We start from the raw sequence: 17,239 nt of genomic DNA, 5'->3' as shown, positions 1-17,239 counted from the left end.
CATGCGGATTTGTAGTTTAACTTAAAAGTGAGAAACCTTACTTGTATTATCGCTTTCGGGCGTTAAAATAACATTCGTATATAAAAATTTCAAAATAACACTCGTATATAAAAATTCTCTCTCTCTCTCTCTCTCTCTCTCTCTCTCTCTCTCTCTCTCCTACATAATTATCCGACATATTTATCTTTTTTTTTTTCCTTCCAAACTTCGTACTTTCCAGGTCATGAACATCGGCGTCACGTTTCCTCGAATACCTCAAATGCTTCCAGATTCTTCCCTCCACAGCTCATTAGCCTCACTCCTGCGCTAATACACACACGCACACGCACACGCACAGAGAAGTCTTTGTGAATAGATGGAAAAGATTGGCGGAGTTGGAAACAAGAATGTAATTAACTTGAAGGGAAAAATAGCTTTGCAATTTTTTTTTCTCGTTTTGCTTCGCATCTCCCAATGTTCTCGGTGTTACTGCTGCTGATGCTATACTATGCCGATCTTCCTCCTCCCCTTTCTCCTCTTCCTCTTTCTCTTTCTCTTCCTCTTTCTCGTCCTCCTAATTCGTCAAGCGAGTGTTGTTAGAAGCATCAGTAATGAGACTAAGAATCGAGTACACGAGGCGCAAAGCAACTCTACCTGTCCTCAATCATCACACCTGACTCTCTGGTGAGGTCATAAGGACGTGAGCTCATCTACGTTTACAAAAGAATACAGGACCATTGAACAATTGAAAATAGCAAATGCATAAGAAAACATGAAAGATACAGAGAGTCTAGGCAACAGAAGCATAAATAGACGCTACTGATGAAAACGCATAAAAATACAACCTCCAACGAGATTTAATGCACGCTATATATTTTGATAAAAGAATAAACATAATTAATGAGACTACATATAAAAGATAATTTCAAAGTTACTGTAGTGGTGCTAGTATTCGTTTGGGCTATAGTGGTGGTAGTGGTAGTGGTGGTTGGGTGTGGTTGTGGTTGTGGTGGTGGTGGTTGGGTGTTGGTGGAGGTGAAAGCGGCTGAGGTAATATTACTGCAGCGTGATAGAATTATAGTAATGATGTTAGGGTTGGTGTCATTGGTGGCGGCGGTGGTGGTGGTAGTGGTGGTGAAGGATGTGGTAGTGGTGACGGCGGTGGAGGAGAAAGACGCTGTGGTGAGGAGGAGGATGGTGGTAGTTAAGAATGTGGTGCTGGTGGTGGTGATGATGTGGTAGTTAAGAATGTGGTGGTGCTGGTGATGACGCGGCTGTTAGTGGGAGTGGTGAGTATTTATAATAACTACGCTGGCTCCTTTTGTGTAGCTTTGATTGGTAGTAGTAGTAGTAGTAGTAGTAGTAGTAGTAGTAGTAGTAGTAGTAGTAGTAGTAGTAGTAGTAGTAGTAGTAGTAGTAGTAGTAGTAGTAGTAGTAGAAGTAACTGTTGTGTACTTGGCGGTCATTGTTCGTGTTGAGGGGGAAAGGCGGGTGGTAGTGATGGAGGTGGTGGTGGTGATGGTGGTGGTGGTGGTGATGGTGGTGGTAGTGATGGAGGTGGTGGTGGTGATGGTGGTGGTGGTGATGGTGGTGGTAGTGAAGGAGTGGATACGTATTGGCTTATGTAATACTTATCCACGTCTTTAATGCAGGTAGTAGAGATGTAGTGGTGACTGGGTGGGATATTTACGCACCCTAATGAATACTAATTGAAAGTGGTGATTAATCTCTGGCTCTAAGGATTAATTACCTTATTGAATTGCCGGTCCCCCGCGCACCTGACACGATGATCTAATTTACTTCTTAAAGGTGTTGGCTGATTGGTCCGCCCGCAGTGCATTCATTACTCAGGTAGATTTAAATACCCAAGAGAACACACACACACACACACACACACACACACACACACACACACACACACACACACACACACACACACACACACACACACACACACACAGTTAACAATGGCGTGGTCATCTTGTTGCTTACGAAATTTATGAGCGCCAAATCAGTGGATCATTAGTTCTGTTTGTGAAGAATAACAGTCTTCTTTGAACCAACAACGATAACAGTAGTATTAAACTGAAGGTAAATACGATGTTGCTATTAGTATTATTCTTTACACTAGATTGGGTAGGGATAATGATTCCACAACTATCACAATAACGACAAATAGTAATGAAGATGGTGATGATAATAGTACTTCAAAAAATACACGTTTAAACATGTCATATTCTTGTGCACTCCATACCTCAGCCTCCATACAGAAAAAAAAATATGTAAAAAAAGTCACGGTGAAAGACAAAAAAAAAAAAAAAAAGGAAATCGTCAACATCGCAGCACTCACGGACCCAGCCATGTAGTCACCGATCATCCTCCAAGAAAAAAAACAATAAAAAAACAGGGTAAAAGGATGAAAAAAAGAAAAAAAACCCCATCACCGTCGTTGCAATCCCGAACCCGCGCCATGCAGTTACCGATCATCCTCCAAGAAAAAAAAAAACAGGGTAAAAGGATGAAAAAAAGAGAAAAATAAAAATATCACCGTTGCTGCACTCCCGAACCCGCGCCATGCACCCACCGATCGCGGCCTTCCACTTCAACCCATCACGCGGAGGAATCAGAAAGGGCTCCCTCGCGCGCCCCACCAATCTCCCTAAAACCCTCCACGGCCCCGTACAAACAAGGAATCAGTGAGGGAGGGAACACACCGCCATAATAGCACGCAAAACAACAACAACATCAAGAGTGGTCCACCATTCCTTACATCTCTCTGGCACGCTACGAGAAGACTCACCATCAATCGCAACTAAGATTCGGTATATAAATAGTGATGATACTGATGGTGTTTAAGATAATGATGATGATGGTGATAGGATGGTGAGATGGCGTGGAAGAGAATGAGGTAGGAAAGGAGTAAATGATAACAGCAGCAGAGACAAATAATGACGATGATAATGATGGTATAACGATGATGATGGTACGATGACATAGCGAGGGATAATAAAAGGTAGGGAAGGGGTAATACACGCAGCAGAAAGAGACAAATAATGACGATGATAATAATTGATGAAAATAATAATAATGATGATATGATGGTGATGATACAATGACATGGCGAGGAAGAGGAAGGTGTAAGAAAGGAGTAGTAAATAACATCACACATAAACACCTAAAACATTCCAGTCATCATAAAAGGACCCGACAAACAGGCAAGCTTTAAGAGCAGAGTATTTATATGACTTAGCGATGAGACAATAACTGCGTAGCGTCACACAACCAAACCATATCCTTTGTGTCATTACTTCATGGCATAATTTTTTTTTTTTAACGTCAGCACGGATAAAAAAAAATCTACACAGGTATTTTCTATCTATTATGTACTGGAGAGGCGCTTCCCAACACCTGGCTTCTCGTCCCCCGGCAGTAAAGTCACTAATGCTCCAGCGCCGGGGATAAACAGGCTGGAAGTGAGAGCGGGAAATAATAATAAAAAAGGACGTACTGGCGCCTCTTTCACTAAAACGGGCGGTAATGAGCCTTTTTTTATCGCGATGCCCATTTGCATAATTCTCTTCACACTTTACGTCAGACGGTAATTTTTTGTTTGTGCGTTTTAGTGCCGTGTCTCGCCGGGTGAATTTCGCGTTGATTGTTTTTTTTTTATTTTTTTTATAGATGACAAGCGTGTATTCGAATCCTGAAATATGTATTGCCTATATTTTTTTATAGTTCAGCATTACTCGAGTGTTTTGAGAATTTTTTTTTTTTTTTTCAATCCTTACCGTTTGTCAGAAGCTTATCTTTCACGAAACTAATGGCCCCAAACGTTTGTTATCATACTCCGGAAACACCTGCACACGCAGCTGTACGCACGTAATCTAATATCAAGAAATAACTTTCTAGATTACCTAAATTATGTACGGTGTTGTATTTTCTAATGTTAACTTATTGTAATCACCCCTATTTACATAACACTAACAGCTGTAAACAGGAACTCAATGCAGAGAGAAACCCAATATTTCCTCTCATTCTATTGCAATGACTCTCTACTTTCTAAAACAAGTACACTACATTTATTTTCTAATGTTAACTTATTGTAATCACCCCTATTTACATAACACTAACAGATGTAAACAGGTATTCAATGCAGAGAGAAACCCAATATTTCCTCTCGTTCTGCTGCAATGCCTCTCTACTTTCTAAAACAAGTACACTACATTTATTTTCTAATGTTAACTTATTGTAATCACCCCTATTTACATAACACTAACAGATGTAAACAGGTATTCAATGCAGAGAGAAACCTAATATTTCCTCTCGTTCTGCTGCAATGCCTCTCTACTTTCTAAAACAAGTACACTACATATACAGCCGACAACCTTAGAAAAGAAAACAATGATCCTAAGTGGATGACTCGTGGACTAAAACACGAGATTGGGTTAAAGAAGGGAATTTATCTGAAAATAAAGAATGGGGAAACACATCTCATCTCAGGGAATCGAACTATCTAGAGATTATTTAAGAAAAAAAACACCAGGAAAAAAAGAAGAGAGATCAAAAAGTAGCAATGAGGCGAAAGTAAATCCTAAGGGCTTCTTTCAGATGTATAGAACAGAAAATTGTTGACTTGTTGTTGTTCTCTTTCTTTTTCACAGTATTCTTCACATCGGACTGAGGAGGATCGACCGGAAAGAGGGCGGGGATGGCGGCGGGGATGGCGATAATTGGGATATAAAATCATTATAATCATAGTTCAGGATGAGATAGATAAGCTTAAGAAGAACAAGCCAGGTCCTCCTGACGGGATATTTCCGAGGGTAAGGAGCTAGGTAGTATAATCATCATACCCACTATTAACCGACATTAAGATGATGTCGTAAATACTATGTGCCGAGCCTATGGAAAGTAAAATGTGCCGATTGATTTTCAAAAAGGGGGACAGGTCAGTTGCTTCAAACTAATCCAATTTAGCTTAACATCGGTTATAGGAAGATGCTGGAGTCCATAATAGCCAGGAACATTCGGACAGAGTCTTGAAGTTCCTCCTCACCAACGACTGTTAATTAATTACTCACGGAGTAGGTAGAAATTTTTTTGAACCAGTCAAGGCGTGGCTTAGCAGAAGCTAAAGAGTGCAAATCAATGGTAAAAGATCTGACTGTCCATTTGTTTATTATTTATATCAATGACTTAGACACAGAAGGATAGTAGTGATGTTTAGTAATTTGCAGATGATACGAAGATCGGTAGAGTAATTGAGTCGGATCAGGAGAATGGATATCATGTTTAGAATCGGTGCAGAGGAGGATGACTAAGATGATTCAGGAACCAGCCCGCGTCCTACCCCAAACGATAATTACAATATGTTACGCCAATTCCCTTGCTTCCTTTCTTCCGTCTCCACCTCACCCCATCCCACTAATCATATCAGTGTTACCTAAACTTTCCCCTTCATTCCCCTAAGCCTCTGTTCCCCCCACAATCATTACAATCTGTTACGCGAGTTTCCTCCCTCCCTCCCTCCTCTGTTCACCTTCCCGCACCTCGCCAATCACACCATTCTGTTGCATAAATATTTTCCCTCGTCTTTCCTTACCCTTCCGCCTTTCCCCGCCAATCTGTTACCCAGACTCCCTTCTTTTCTTCCCATAATTCCCTCCTTGCCTCAGCCCTCCAGTCAGACCAAGCTGTTGCCTCCACTTTCATCCTCTCCTGCTTTCCTTCCCCCTCCCCTCCACCTGAGCCCATCCACCTGCTTTCAACGATATTATGCAATTTTCCTTCCTTCCGTCCTTTCCTCCTTCGTTTACATTATCGGCATCATCAATTTCTTACCCGCTATGTATTTCACGTCTGAGAATTTAAAGCCAAACAAAAAAGTAACAATAAGGACAATAATAATTATGATGATACAAATAGCTCCAGATAACTGACGCGTAAAAAAAGAGTAATGAGAAAAAGAACGATAACGATAACAGTTGATGACACAGACTACTCAAAACAGAAATCGCAGAAGAGCAAAAAAATAAGAGTAAGAAATAATGCCAAAAATAATAACAAACTCAAACCAGAAATATAATGAAAGAGTAAATTTCAGTAAGATAAAGAACACTTATAAATTGGTATGGATATTCACGCCTTTCTTCCCCGCTAACAACAATAATGATCTCTTGGTGTTTACGTTTTCTGTTGTTTCCTCTACTCAACAAGAAGAGGGGCGTCGCGGGTGCCGGGGGGAGACTCGTAAATGCCAAGATAAGAGGGCAGCGGATGCCTTCACCTTATACGGGCTGCCCTTACACGGCGCCCCGCACGAGCCGCCTCTCCTCCCCGCCGGTAATTGCAACATTAACTGTGTCCTAATCATCTCCTTCAGCTGATGAGTGAGGAGGAGGAGGAGGAGGAGGAGGGGGAAGAGGAAGACGAGTATGAGGCGAGACGGAATAAGGCATGCATTTTATAGTATTTCGAAGAGGTTATAAGATACTAATGATTTTCAATATTCACTCACTCACCAAAATACTGAACTATATATGGATGTGCGTAAGTAGGTAGGTAGGTAGGTGGGTAAGGTATGGTAGGGTGGAGTAGGGTATGTATGTATGTATGTATGTAAGAATATGTGTATTGATAACAGTACTGAGAAACAGGATGCAACAAGAGATGACGAAAGGTTAAGCATACAGACAGATCCTCACATCCGGAGTTTGTTTTCAACTATCTATGGCACCCTATCTCGGCGTGTGTGTGTGTGTGTGTGTGTGTGTGTGTGTGTGTGTGTGTGTAAATGTGTGCGTTCTTTTTTTTAAGTGATATGTGGATATTCTCTCTCTCTCTCTCTCTCTCTCTCTCTCTCTCTCTCTCACTAACAGCCACTACAACGCACTAACTGGCCGGGTAATCACTTGCGGCAAGATTGGGAACGCCTGATTGGCCCCGAAGCGCAGCCAATAACGGGCGCCTCGGCCGGCCTACATTCACTTGTCGGGGATCAAGAGTAAAATAACGACGAGATAAAGTATTAGAGTGTTGTCTTTCACTGGTTTTGTCCATTATTTGTACAAGAACTTGATGCAATAAGTAAAACCAATACAATGAAGTTATTAAAAACGTATTCATTATATACCAAAGTGAAGAATTGAATTATACTAAGCATCAAGTATTTTTATTTTTTACGGCATAATAGTCAGTTCAAGGGCATAAAAAAAAGGTAACAAATGTTTAAAAAAAAAAAAAAAAGCCCGCTACTCACTGCTCCTAAATGCGTGATGTTGAAAAATATTGACAATTCGCAAACTATTCAAGAAAAAAATTTATATATATTAAATTTTTTCAAATAATAACTGCAATAATTAACTAATACTTTATAACCTTCTTTCTTTAGTTTATTAATGTTTTAAATTTAGTGGTGATACTATATTTAATGCAAAAATAATCAATAATAATACCAATAAAAATAATGACAATTGCAATAACGATGATAAAAATAATAATGATGATGATGATGATGATGACGATAATAAAGTAAGTAAAGTTGGGTGCATTCGATATAGCTGCGCGTGACCTCGGTGCTCATCTCTGTCGCAGTAGCCAGTCAACAAGTAAGACGTGGTTGGTTGCTGCGCAGAAACTGATAGGAAAATGTATCGGGGAGGGAGGGAATGTTTGTGTAAGATTGCGTGCGATTGCGTGTGACCTTAGACCTTCCCCCTCAGTTACCTTCCGTCCTTCCTCCTCCTCCTCCTCCTCGTATTGTACTTGTTCTTGCTGTACTTTTTTTATATTCTTCCCATTTATTATTCTTATTTCAAACGCACTTCTTCCTCCTTTTATACCTGTTCTTCTTCCTCTACCTCCTCTTCCTTCTCCTCTTTTTATTCTCCTCTTCATTTACTTCATGTTGTTGTTTCACTTGTATATTTTTTCTCATGTATTTTTTTTCTTTCTATCTGATTTCTTGTCTCCTCCTACTCTTCCTCTTCTACCTTTCCTTCTTCCCCTATCTCCTATTCCTTCTTTCCTTCTTCCTATTCTTATTCTTCTTTTCGTTCACATATGCATGCCGTTCTTTCACTTACTGCATTGTTTTTTGTCATATATCTGTTTTCTTTTTTTTCCTGATTCACTTCCTCCGTGTTCTCCTCCTCCTCATCATCATCCTCATCCTCTTCTACCTGTTCTTCCCATACGTCCTCTTCCTCTAATTTACTTCTTCATCCCTTTCTTTATTCTTTATTCCACTTGTTGTTTTTGCCTTTGTCATTTATATTATTCTCATTCTGATTCACTTCCTTCTCCTCCTCCTCCTCCTCCACCTCTACCTTTCCTTCGTCCTTTTCCTTCTCTTCCTTTTTTCCTTTTCTCCTAATTTACTTGTTCATGCCGTTGTTTCATATGGAGTGCTTTCTTTTTTTCCTGTCTATTATTCTCCTCCTCCTCCTCCTCTTCCTCTTCCTTCTCCTCCTCCTCCTCCTCCTCCTCCTCGACGCGGGTACATACGAGTGTTTCTGGCGCCGAGGTGTGAGTAGGAATTCATACATAATTCACCGTTCACTTGAGGACTCTTGAAAAGCCTAATATAACGCAATGTGATCCTGATGTGAGCGTTGAGGAGAGAAGAAAAAAAGATAAGGAACGAAAAGAACGTGTAGAGGGGAGGAAGATTTACTATATTTAAACGTGGAGTGGGTGCAAGGGGCGGTAAGGTACACACACACACACACACACACACACACACACACACACGAGAGAGAGAGAGAGAGAGAGAGAGAGAGAGAGAGAGAGAGAGAGAGAGAGAGAGAGAGAGAGAGAGAGAGAGAGAGAGAGAGCAAATTGCCTCATCCTCATTTGACAGCCATAATTCGTAATATCCTTAAACTTCGTCTCAGCGTATATTCTCTCTCTCTCTCTCTCTCTCTCTCTCTCTCTCTCGTAAATTAGGCCTATAGAAGGAAGAACTAAGTAAGCCTAAAGGAGTCTGCGTATGTTCCTCCATCCCCTTGGGTAATGGGGAGCGAAGGGGAGAGGAGAGAAGCAGGGGAGAGAAGGAGGGGAAAAAGATGAAAGGAAGAGGGAAAGAGGGAGATGAGAGGGGGAAGACGTGAAAGTAGGGACGCAAGAAGAAGAAAAGGATGGTGAAGAAAGGGGAAGAGTAGGAAGAGCAGGAAAACAAGAAAGAAGAAAAGGGGAGAAGGGGAGAAAGAGAGGAGAATGGGAGGAAGATGAAATGAAGAAGGAAGGAAGCAGTGAAAGTAGAGACGAGTGGAAGAAAATAAAAATATGAAGAAGGGGAAAGCAGGAAAAAAAAGGAAGAAAAGGGGAAAATGGGAGAAAGAGAGGAGAATGGGAGGAAGGTGAAATGAAGAAGGAAGGAACCAGTGAAAGTAGAGACGAAAGGAAGAAAATAAAAATACGAAGAAGGGGAAAGCAGGGAAACAAGAAAGAAGAAATAGGGAAAGGGGAGAAAGGTAGAAGGGGAGGAAGATGAAAGGAAGAGGGAAGGAGGGAGATGGGAGAAGAAGGAAGCCGTGAAAGTAGAGACGGAAGGAAGAAAAAGGAAGGTGAAAATAAAAGAAAATTAGGAAAACAGCAAAAGAAAAGGGAAACGAGAAAGGAAGAAGGGAAAATAAGAAAAAGTAAGACTGCAAAGAAGAAACAAGCAGAGGCAAAAGAAAAATAGGAGATAGAAAAAGATGGACAATTTGAAGGAAGAGAAAAGCACGCATGTGAAAAAAAAAGGAATAAAGACCAGATTGGATAAGTGCAAGAGTAGTTACGATGGCAAGATGAGATAACAGATAACAAGAAAGATGCATAAAAGGGGAGATAAGATGCGAGGGGAAAAGAAGAGTAAATAGAAGGTTTCACGAATAAAGAAGATAAAAAGGAGAAAATGAGGAATGAAGACAAAAAAAGATACAATCACATATACAAAAAAAAATATTAAACAAAGCATGATAGAAACGAATGAATGAACAAACGGGGAGAGGAAAGAGGAGAGGAAGGAATGCGGGTAAACAAGGGGAGAAAAAGATAAAGAGATGATTAAGGAGATGAGGAGGAGGGAAGAAAAACGAAGTGGAGAAAGAAAAGAATGCTGAGGGGGGGAGGGGAGGGGGGGGGGTTAAAGGGGAAGGGAAGTGAGGTTCAGACTGTTGAGATAGCGGTCTTCGTGAGGGGAAGGAAGAGGAAGGGGGAAGAGGAAGGTGAAGGAAGAGGAAGGGGAAAGAGGAAGGTGAAGGAAGAGGAAGGGGAAAGAGGAAGGTGAAGGAAGAAGAAGGGGAAAGAGGAAGGTGAAGGAAGAAGAAGGGGACAGAGGAAGGTGAAGGAAGAGGAAGGTGAAGGAAGAAGAAGGGGAAAGAGGAAGGTGAAGGAAGAGGAAGGGGAAAGAGGAAGGTGAAGGAAGAAGAAGGGGAAAGAGGAAGGTGAAGGAAGAGGAAGGGGACAGAGGAAGGTGAAGGAAGAGGAAGGGGAAAGAGGAAGGTGGAGGAAGAAGAAGGGGACAGAGGAAGGTGAAGGAAGAAGGGGAAAGAGGAAGGTGAAGGAAGAGGAAGGGGAAAGAGGAAGGTGAAGGAAGAAGAAGGGGAAAGAGGAAGGTGAAGGAAGAGGAAGGGGAAAGAGGAAGGTGAAGGAAGAGGAAGGGGAAAGAGGAAGGAAGGAAGAAGGAAGAAGGGGAAAGAGGAAGGTGAAGGAAGAGGAAGGGAAAGAGGAAGGTGAAGGAAGAGGAAGGAAAGAGGAAGGTGAAGGAAGAGGAAGAAGAGGAAGGTGAAGGAAGAGGAAGAGGAAGAAGAAGGGGAAGAGGAAGGTGAAGGAAGAGGAAGGGGAAAGAGGAAGGTGAAGGAAGAGGAAGGGGAAAGAGGAAGGTGAAGGAAGAGGAAGGGGAAAGAGGAAGGTGAAGGAAGAGGAAGGGGAAAGAGGAAGGTGAAGGAAGAGGAAGGGGAAAGAGGAAGGTGAAGGAAGAGGAAGGGGAAAGAGGAAGGTGAAGGAAGAGGAAGGTGAAGGAAGAGGAAGGGGAAAGAGGAAGGTGAAGGAAGAGGAAGGGGAAAGAGGAAGGTGGAAGAGGAAGGTTAAGCAAACTCCTTGAAGTCTCGCCAGTTCATTTTTTTCTCTTCTTCTTACTTTTCTTTTTCATGACTTTTTATACTTTTCCAAAATAATTCAAGCTTTCTCATTTTTTCTTCCTCTTCTTAAACCACGGCACTTTCCTTTCCCTCCTCCTCCTTCTCCTCCTCCTCCTCGTTCTTCTATTCTTCCTCCTCCTCCTCCTCATCATCATCATCATCCTCCTCGTTCTTCTATTCTTCCTCTTCCTCCACCTCCTCCTCCTCCTCCTCATCCTAATCGTTCTTCTATTCTTCCTCTTCCTCCACCTCCTCCTCCTCCTCCTCATCCTAATCGTTCTTCTATTCTTCCTCTTCCTCCACCTCCTCCTCCTCCTCCTCCTCCTGCTCCTCTCACACCATAATCACCTTTATCACACCAAATACCATTACGTTTCCCGGGTGTTCATTACCCTAAAAATACTATCAACGAAAATAAATGGCTTATAGAGAGAAAAAAAATAATATTACATGGATATATTTTTTCATTCAAACACATGCGATTGATTCTGAGACGATCGCATTATATTTTTATTTTCTTAGGTACAGTACGTTGCATAGATATATCAATGTGGATTTTGCACTTACTGTTTCATTATCCATTTTAAGTTTTATATGAAGTTTGGATAAAGGTAAAGGTCAGAGTGGGTCCATATGCTTGAACTCTGAATGCAAAAACAAAAATAAAGTACCGTTTTATGAGTTTCGTATGGTGATTAAAGTCTCTCTCTCTCTCTCTCTCTCTCTCTCTCTCTCTCTCTCTCTCTGTATCTTTGTTTCCTTTTCCTACCATGATTTCACTCGTCTTTTTCTTGTTTTCTTCCATTCTCCTCCATTTTCCTTCTTCCCCTCCTTCCCCTCTGTCTATCTATCTATCTATCTTTCTATATATTTCCCTTTCTCTCCCCACATGTGCACCGTATACGCCTATCATAAACAAATAGGGCGTATCGTGGCCACGGGCAATATACATTTATGGGAGCACCGGTTTAGGGTCCGCTGTCTCCTTCCTCCCTCTTGCCTGCCCCAACCACAGCCTCCCTTCCCTCCCCTCCTTCCCTCCGCTGTCCCCTCGCTGTCCACATCCTTCGCTTCTCCCCTTGTTTACCGCCATCCGTCACACCCTCCTCTCCATCTTCTCTGCTCAGCTCCCGTCATTCATTTTTGTTGTTGTTCTCTACTTCGTTCTATTTTTGTCATTCCCTTAAATTCCCTTTCCTTATTTTTTGTTTGTTTGTTTGTTTGTTCTGCTGATTCGTTCGCTCTTCTTTTCTCTTTGCTGTTAATCTGTTCGTTACTGTTCCTTGTTTTTCTTTGTGGTTTTCTATCTCATCTCTGTACCGAATTTTATCTCGCTATTATCCTTTTTTTTCTATTATCGACATATTATCTATTTTTCCTATTGCCCTCATCAATCTTGTTATCCTCTCTCTCTCTCTCTCTCTCTCTCTCATTGAAAACACCTGCTCTCTCATTTCTCTCTCTCTCTCTCTCTCTCTCTCATTGAAAACACCTGCAATTGTCATTTCCTCCATTTCTTTTACTCTCTCTCTCTCTCCTGTCTAATATTCCTGGCTGACCTATCGGCTGTCAACTTAATGTCTTAGAGCCTTAGTTGCCTCTACTCCTCCCTGTCTCTCCCTGGCAAGCACCACCGACCTTCTCTAGAGGCCTTCAGAGTGCCGGCATCAATGAAGAGTGACGTTGGATCAAAGGTAAAAAAAGGCAGACAGGTAGCGGGTCCGACTTACAAATCCGTGTACATGTTATTGACAGGAAATCTCTTTATCTCGTTCTTTCCTGCTGTTGTTTTTTTCAGGTATCCTCTTATTTGGACTCCTTGGCCATCTTTCACATCAATAACATATAAATCTGAGTTCTATTGTTGGTTCGCTTAGTTCATGCTATGCTAATCTACCTTGCTCTATTTCCTTTAAACTAATCGCGTTTCCATTACATTTTCCTACTCACCACTAGTCCAACATTCATATACGGTACGTTTTCCTTAGTCTTTTAGTTCCCATGGAAGCTTTCTTCATTTAAACATCTGAATTATGAAAGCTTTTTACAGACACAAAACGTTAATCTATATCCTTGCACTATTCCTATCACCTATGAATACGCTTTTCATTAAGATATACAAATATTCTCAACATTAAAGCAACATTAATCCTCATTCATTCCGATCTTTCCCTTCCAGTAAAAAAAGTAAATTAATAAATATACTAAACATAAATAGACTAAAATAAATATTAATCGGTCAATATCAATAAATAATTCTGTAAATATAAATATACTAAATAAATAAAAGTCGGTTTTTAAATCTAATTATAAACAAACGCTCATTTTATTTCGTTTAGACTTAAATTTCCTTACACGCATTTCCCATTTCATTTTTGTTTATCGAAGGGCCTCCAGTCCAATAGTTTTCTCTACCATAGTATTCCTCCCTACATAATCTAATTTACAGACAAAACCATAATATCCCTCCCTACATTTTCTTCTTTAAAAACAACATATTCCTTTTCAAACTTTCCATCACCACCATTTCCCATATTTCTTCTAAACCGATCATCCCCCTTTGTACACACGCACTTTCTTTTACAAGTACATACCTCCCACTTCACAAATAATCTCCACTTACTAAATATCTTTCCCATTCCTTTCTTCCCCCTTACCAACATCACACACTCCTTCCTTCTTTCCCCTTACAAACAGAGGAGAGGAGGTTAAACCAAACTCCATCTTCCTTTCATCCCCACATACATGATCTCAACTTGTCCATCTCTCATTCCTTCCTTCCCCTTGCTAGCATCACCCATTCCCCCCTTCCTCCTTTTACCTCACAAACAGAATGAAAGAAGATAAACTAAACTCCCTCTTTCCCATCATTCATACATGCACGATCTTCACTTATAAAACATCCCTCATTATTTCCTTTTCCCTTCCTACCCTCAGCCACTCTCTTCCTTCCTTTCTTTCCCTCACAAACAGAATAAAAGAAGATAAACTAACTCCCTCTTCCCCTCCATCCCTCTTGATTAAAAATTACCCCAACAGAAAGCAGCGCCTCGAGGTCGGGTCCCAGGAGTCTGCCGCCCCGTGACTGTAACTCTGGCTTCAGGCATCACCTCCGGGCCTCCCTCCCTCCCCTCTTTCCTCTTTCCTTCCTCTCCATCCCTCCAACCTGCCGTGCCACCAGGGGAAAGACTAATACCACGGGGAGGAAAAGAGCGACGGGGGAGGGGAGAGGCAGGAGCGAGAGGAGAAAGAATTGGCAAGGGTGAGAGGAAGCGAAGAGGAGGCGGCAATGAGAGAGAGGAAGGGAGGAAGAGAGAGAGAGAGAGAGAGAGAGAGAGAGAGAGAGAGAGAGAGAGAGAGAGAGAGAGAGAGAGAGAGAGAGAGAGAGAGAGAGAGAGAGAGAGAGAGAGAGAGTACCCGTGAAGACAAAACAATTACATAATGACTCATTAAGAGCAGCCTTTCTAAAAATATGTTATAATTGCATATGTAATTGCAAACACATTCACCTTAGACCACAAAAGAAAACATCTGCATTATATATATATATATATATATATATATATATATATATATATATATATATATATATATATATATATATATATATATATATATATATATATATATATATATATATAATTGTTGGGGAGATATTAGAGGAAGCAGGTTTCCTACTCCTGAAATTCCTAAAAATGTTAATGTTTTTTCCTTGGCATCACGGCAACTCTTTCGAATCTTCGTGTTGCTTCTGTGTTCGTATCTTGCGCTGCGTCTTGCTGCTTCGAGGAATCAGTCTACTACGTTCCCAGCAGCTCGTCAACTTAGACAACTTCAGGAAGCAACGTAATTGAGGCAATGAATTAAATGCACCTCAGCTTACATAGCAATGAGTACTGCCGTGCATCAGGGAGTCGGAGCAGTGGCCGAGGACGCCTGCACTGTACTAACGAGAGGCTCAGGTGCGACTGTCACGATGTTAGAGAGCGAGAACTCGCAATTTAATATTATAAGACACATATAAAACAATAATGGAGCTGTTAACAACAACAACAACAATAACAATAATAATAATAACAATAATGCTAATAATAATAATAATAATAATAATAATAATAATAATAATAATAATAATAATAATAATAATAATAATAATAATAATAATAATAATAATAATAATAATAATAATAATAATAATAATAATAATAATAATAATAATAATAATAACAACAACAACAACAACAATAATAATAGCGAGAGAAATAGAAGAAAGAGGGAGGAGGAAACAAACATCAAAAACATTACTTACTCCAAGCGCAGGTCCTTGCGGCATCCAGGTAACAAGACAGTCCCTCGCACACCGACTGACTGACTGACACACACGCCTTCCTTCCTTCCCCTCACACGCTATCAGCTGCGGACCCTCGCCGCGGCAACGAACCTCCCCTCACCCACTCATTTGCGTCCGAGCTGTCTTTCCTTCTCTCTATTGTCTTTCCCTTCACTAGCGATGCAGGAAGTACGACGGTGATGTAAATAAGTAACAAAGATATGGACGAAACAAGAACAATAACTTTCTTTCTTCGTTTATGGTGACGTTTAGCCGTAAGAGATAAAATTATGAAGTTTATGAAAGAAACGAACAGAACGATCAACGCACTGCCTCCAAGACTTCAACGACTGTTTGTGCGTATGTGTGAATGTCTGTAAGTCCTTTCCATGTGCGTATCGTCCGTTTGTGTACACAGTTTGCGAGGGACACACACACACACACACACACACACACACACTGCCCTTCATCACTCATCCCTTTCAAGGTCAATGACAAATGCAACGCAATCCGACACAGGAACAGCATGACACGCACATGACCCCGCCTACACACACACACACACACACACACACACACACACACACACACACACACAGACAAGTACCCCCCACACACACTATCCCCGCCCACACTCAGCTACACTTGGTCCTCAGTTCTCACGGCTCCTGATGCATTTACCAGCACAGCGGAGCGTCTATACAACCACCAAGCATCGCACCGCAACGCAACACAGCACTACGCAACACAACACGGCACCGCACACCAACCAGCACCACAGCACCACAAAAGAAGAACACCCACTCAGAACCCATTCAGCACCTCGACGCCACAGTCTCTCCCTCAGCAGCAGCGCCACAACAAACCCGCGCCACCCAACGCTCGGTGAAGGGTCTTAGGAGTGCCAGACCTCAGCTCCTCCTCGCGGCCTGCACGGAGGGGAGTGCCACAGTGCCACCACCACCACCGCCACCACCCAGCCAAGATGAGAGAGAGAGAGCGAGAGAGTGGTAATGGGCGTGGGAGGTGAAGGAGGAGGTGGGGTAAGAGGAGTGCAGGAAGCCGGAGAGGGGAACTTCTTGCTACTAAGTGTAGAGAAGGAAATTACTGTGCATCTTGGTGAATGAGACTCGTTTTCTTGTGCGAGTACTTAGTGAGAAGGACCAGTGAGGGAGGGAAGGGAGGAGGGAAGGAGGGAGGGATTATCGGAGAGAGGGAAAGCAGGAGGAAGAGAGAGGGAGAGAGAGAGGAAGAAATACGTATGACAGGGGGAGAGAAATTGCCAGGGGTCGTGGGAGAGAGAGAGAGAGAGAGAGAGAGAGAGAGAGAGAGAGAGAGAGAGAGAGAGAGAGAGAGAGAGAGAGAGAGAGAGAGAGAGAGAGAGAGAGAGAGAGAGAGAGAGAGAGAGAGAGAGAGAGAGAGAGAGAGAGAGAGAGAGAGAGAGAGAGAGAGAGAGAGAGAGAGAGAGAGAGAGAGAGAGAGAGAGAGAGAGAGAGAGAGAGAGAGAGAGAGAGAGAGAGAGAGAGAGAGAGAGAGAGAGAGAGAGAGAGAGAGAGAGAGTGTAGATGTCAGGTAAAGCACTCAGTTACGTTCATGATGGCTACTTTTTCCTCTCTCTCCCTCCCTTCCTCCTTTCCCACCTCCTTCTCTGCTCCCTCTTAACTCCTCCAGCTCCTTTCCTCCTCTTCATTCTCCTTTCTTCTTTCCCTCCTTCACTTCTTCCCTTTGCAACTCCTTAACCCTTTCAGTCCCTCACACTTATCACCTTTCTCCATCTCTCCCTCCGTCCTTCCTTCCTCCTCCT

The 17,239-nt window shown here is 42.0% G+C and overlaps 1 protein-coding gene and 1 long non-coding RNA gene across 4 annotated transcripts in view; one reads left to right on the top strand and one right to left on the bottom strand.

The window, feature by feature from the left end:
• The window catches only part of LOC127003784 (titin-like), a 326,729-nt gene extending 310,297 nt beyond the window's left edge, over positions 1-16,432 (bottom strand). The window contains exons 1-2 of one of the 3 annotated variants that reach the window (XM_050870823.1): positions 16,346-16,432; positions 15,415-15,609 (exon numbers count right to left, since the gene is read on the bottom strand). In XM_050870823.1, coding sequence (XP_050726780.1) covers positions 15,415-15,438 — 24 coding nt within the window. In that variant the 5' untranslated portion in view covers positions 15,439-15,609; positions 16,346-16,432. Of the gene's footprint in view, positions 1-15,414; positions 15,610-16,239 lie in introns of all 3 variants that reach the window. The other 2 variants (XM_050870821.1, XM_050870822.1) reach the window with 2 other exon arrangements.
• On the top strand, positions 10,457-11,036 carry LOC127003792 (uncharacterized). The gene is made up of 3 exons (XR_007757400.1): positions 10,457-10,609; positions 10,790-10,979; positions 11,025-11,036. It is a non-coding gene; the product is annotated as an uncharacterized LOC127003792 (long non-coding RNA).
• Positions 16,433-17,239: the final 807 nt, after the last annotated feature.

Source organism: Eriocheir sinensis, chromosome 26 (genome assembly GCF_024679095.1).
Source record: "Eriocheir sinensis breed Jianghai 21 chromosome 26, ASM2467909v1, whole genome shotgun sequence".
Lineage (NCBI taxonomy): Eukaryota > Metazoa > Arthropoda > Malacostraca > Decapoda > Varunidae > Eriocheir > Eriocheir sinensis.
The sequence above is the reverse complement of the archived record's forward strand: the minus strand, read 5'-3'. Positions and strand labels throughout refer to the sequence as shown.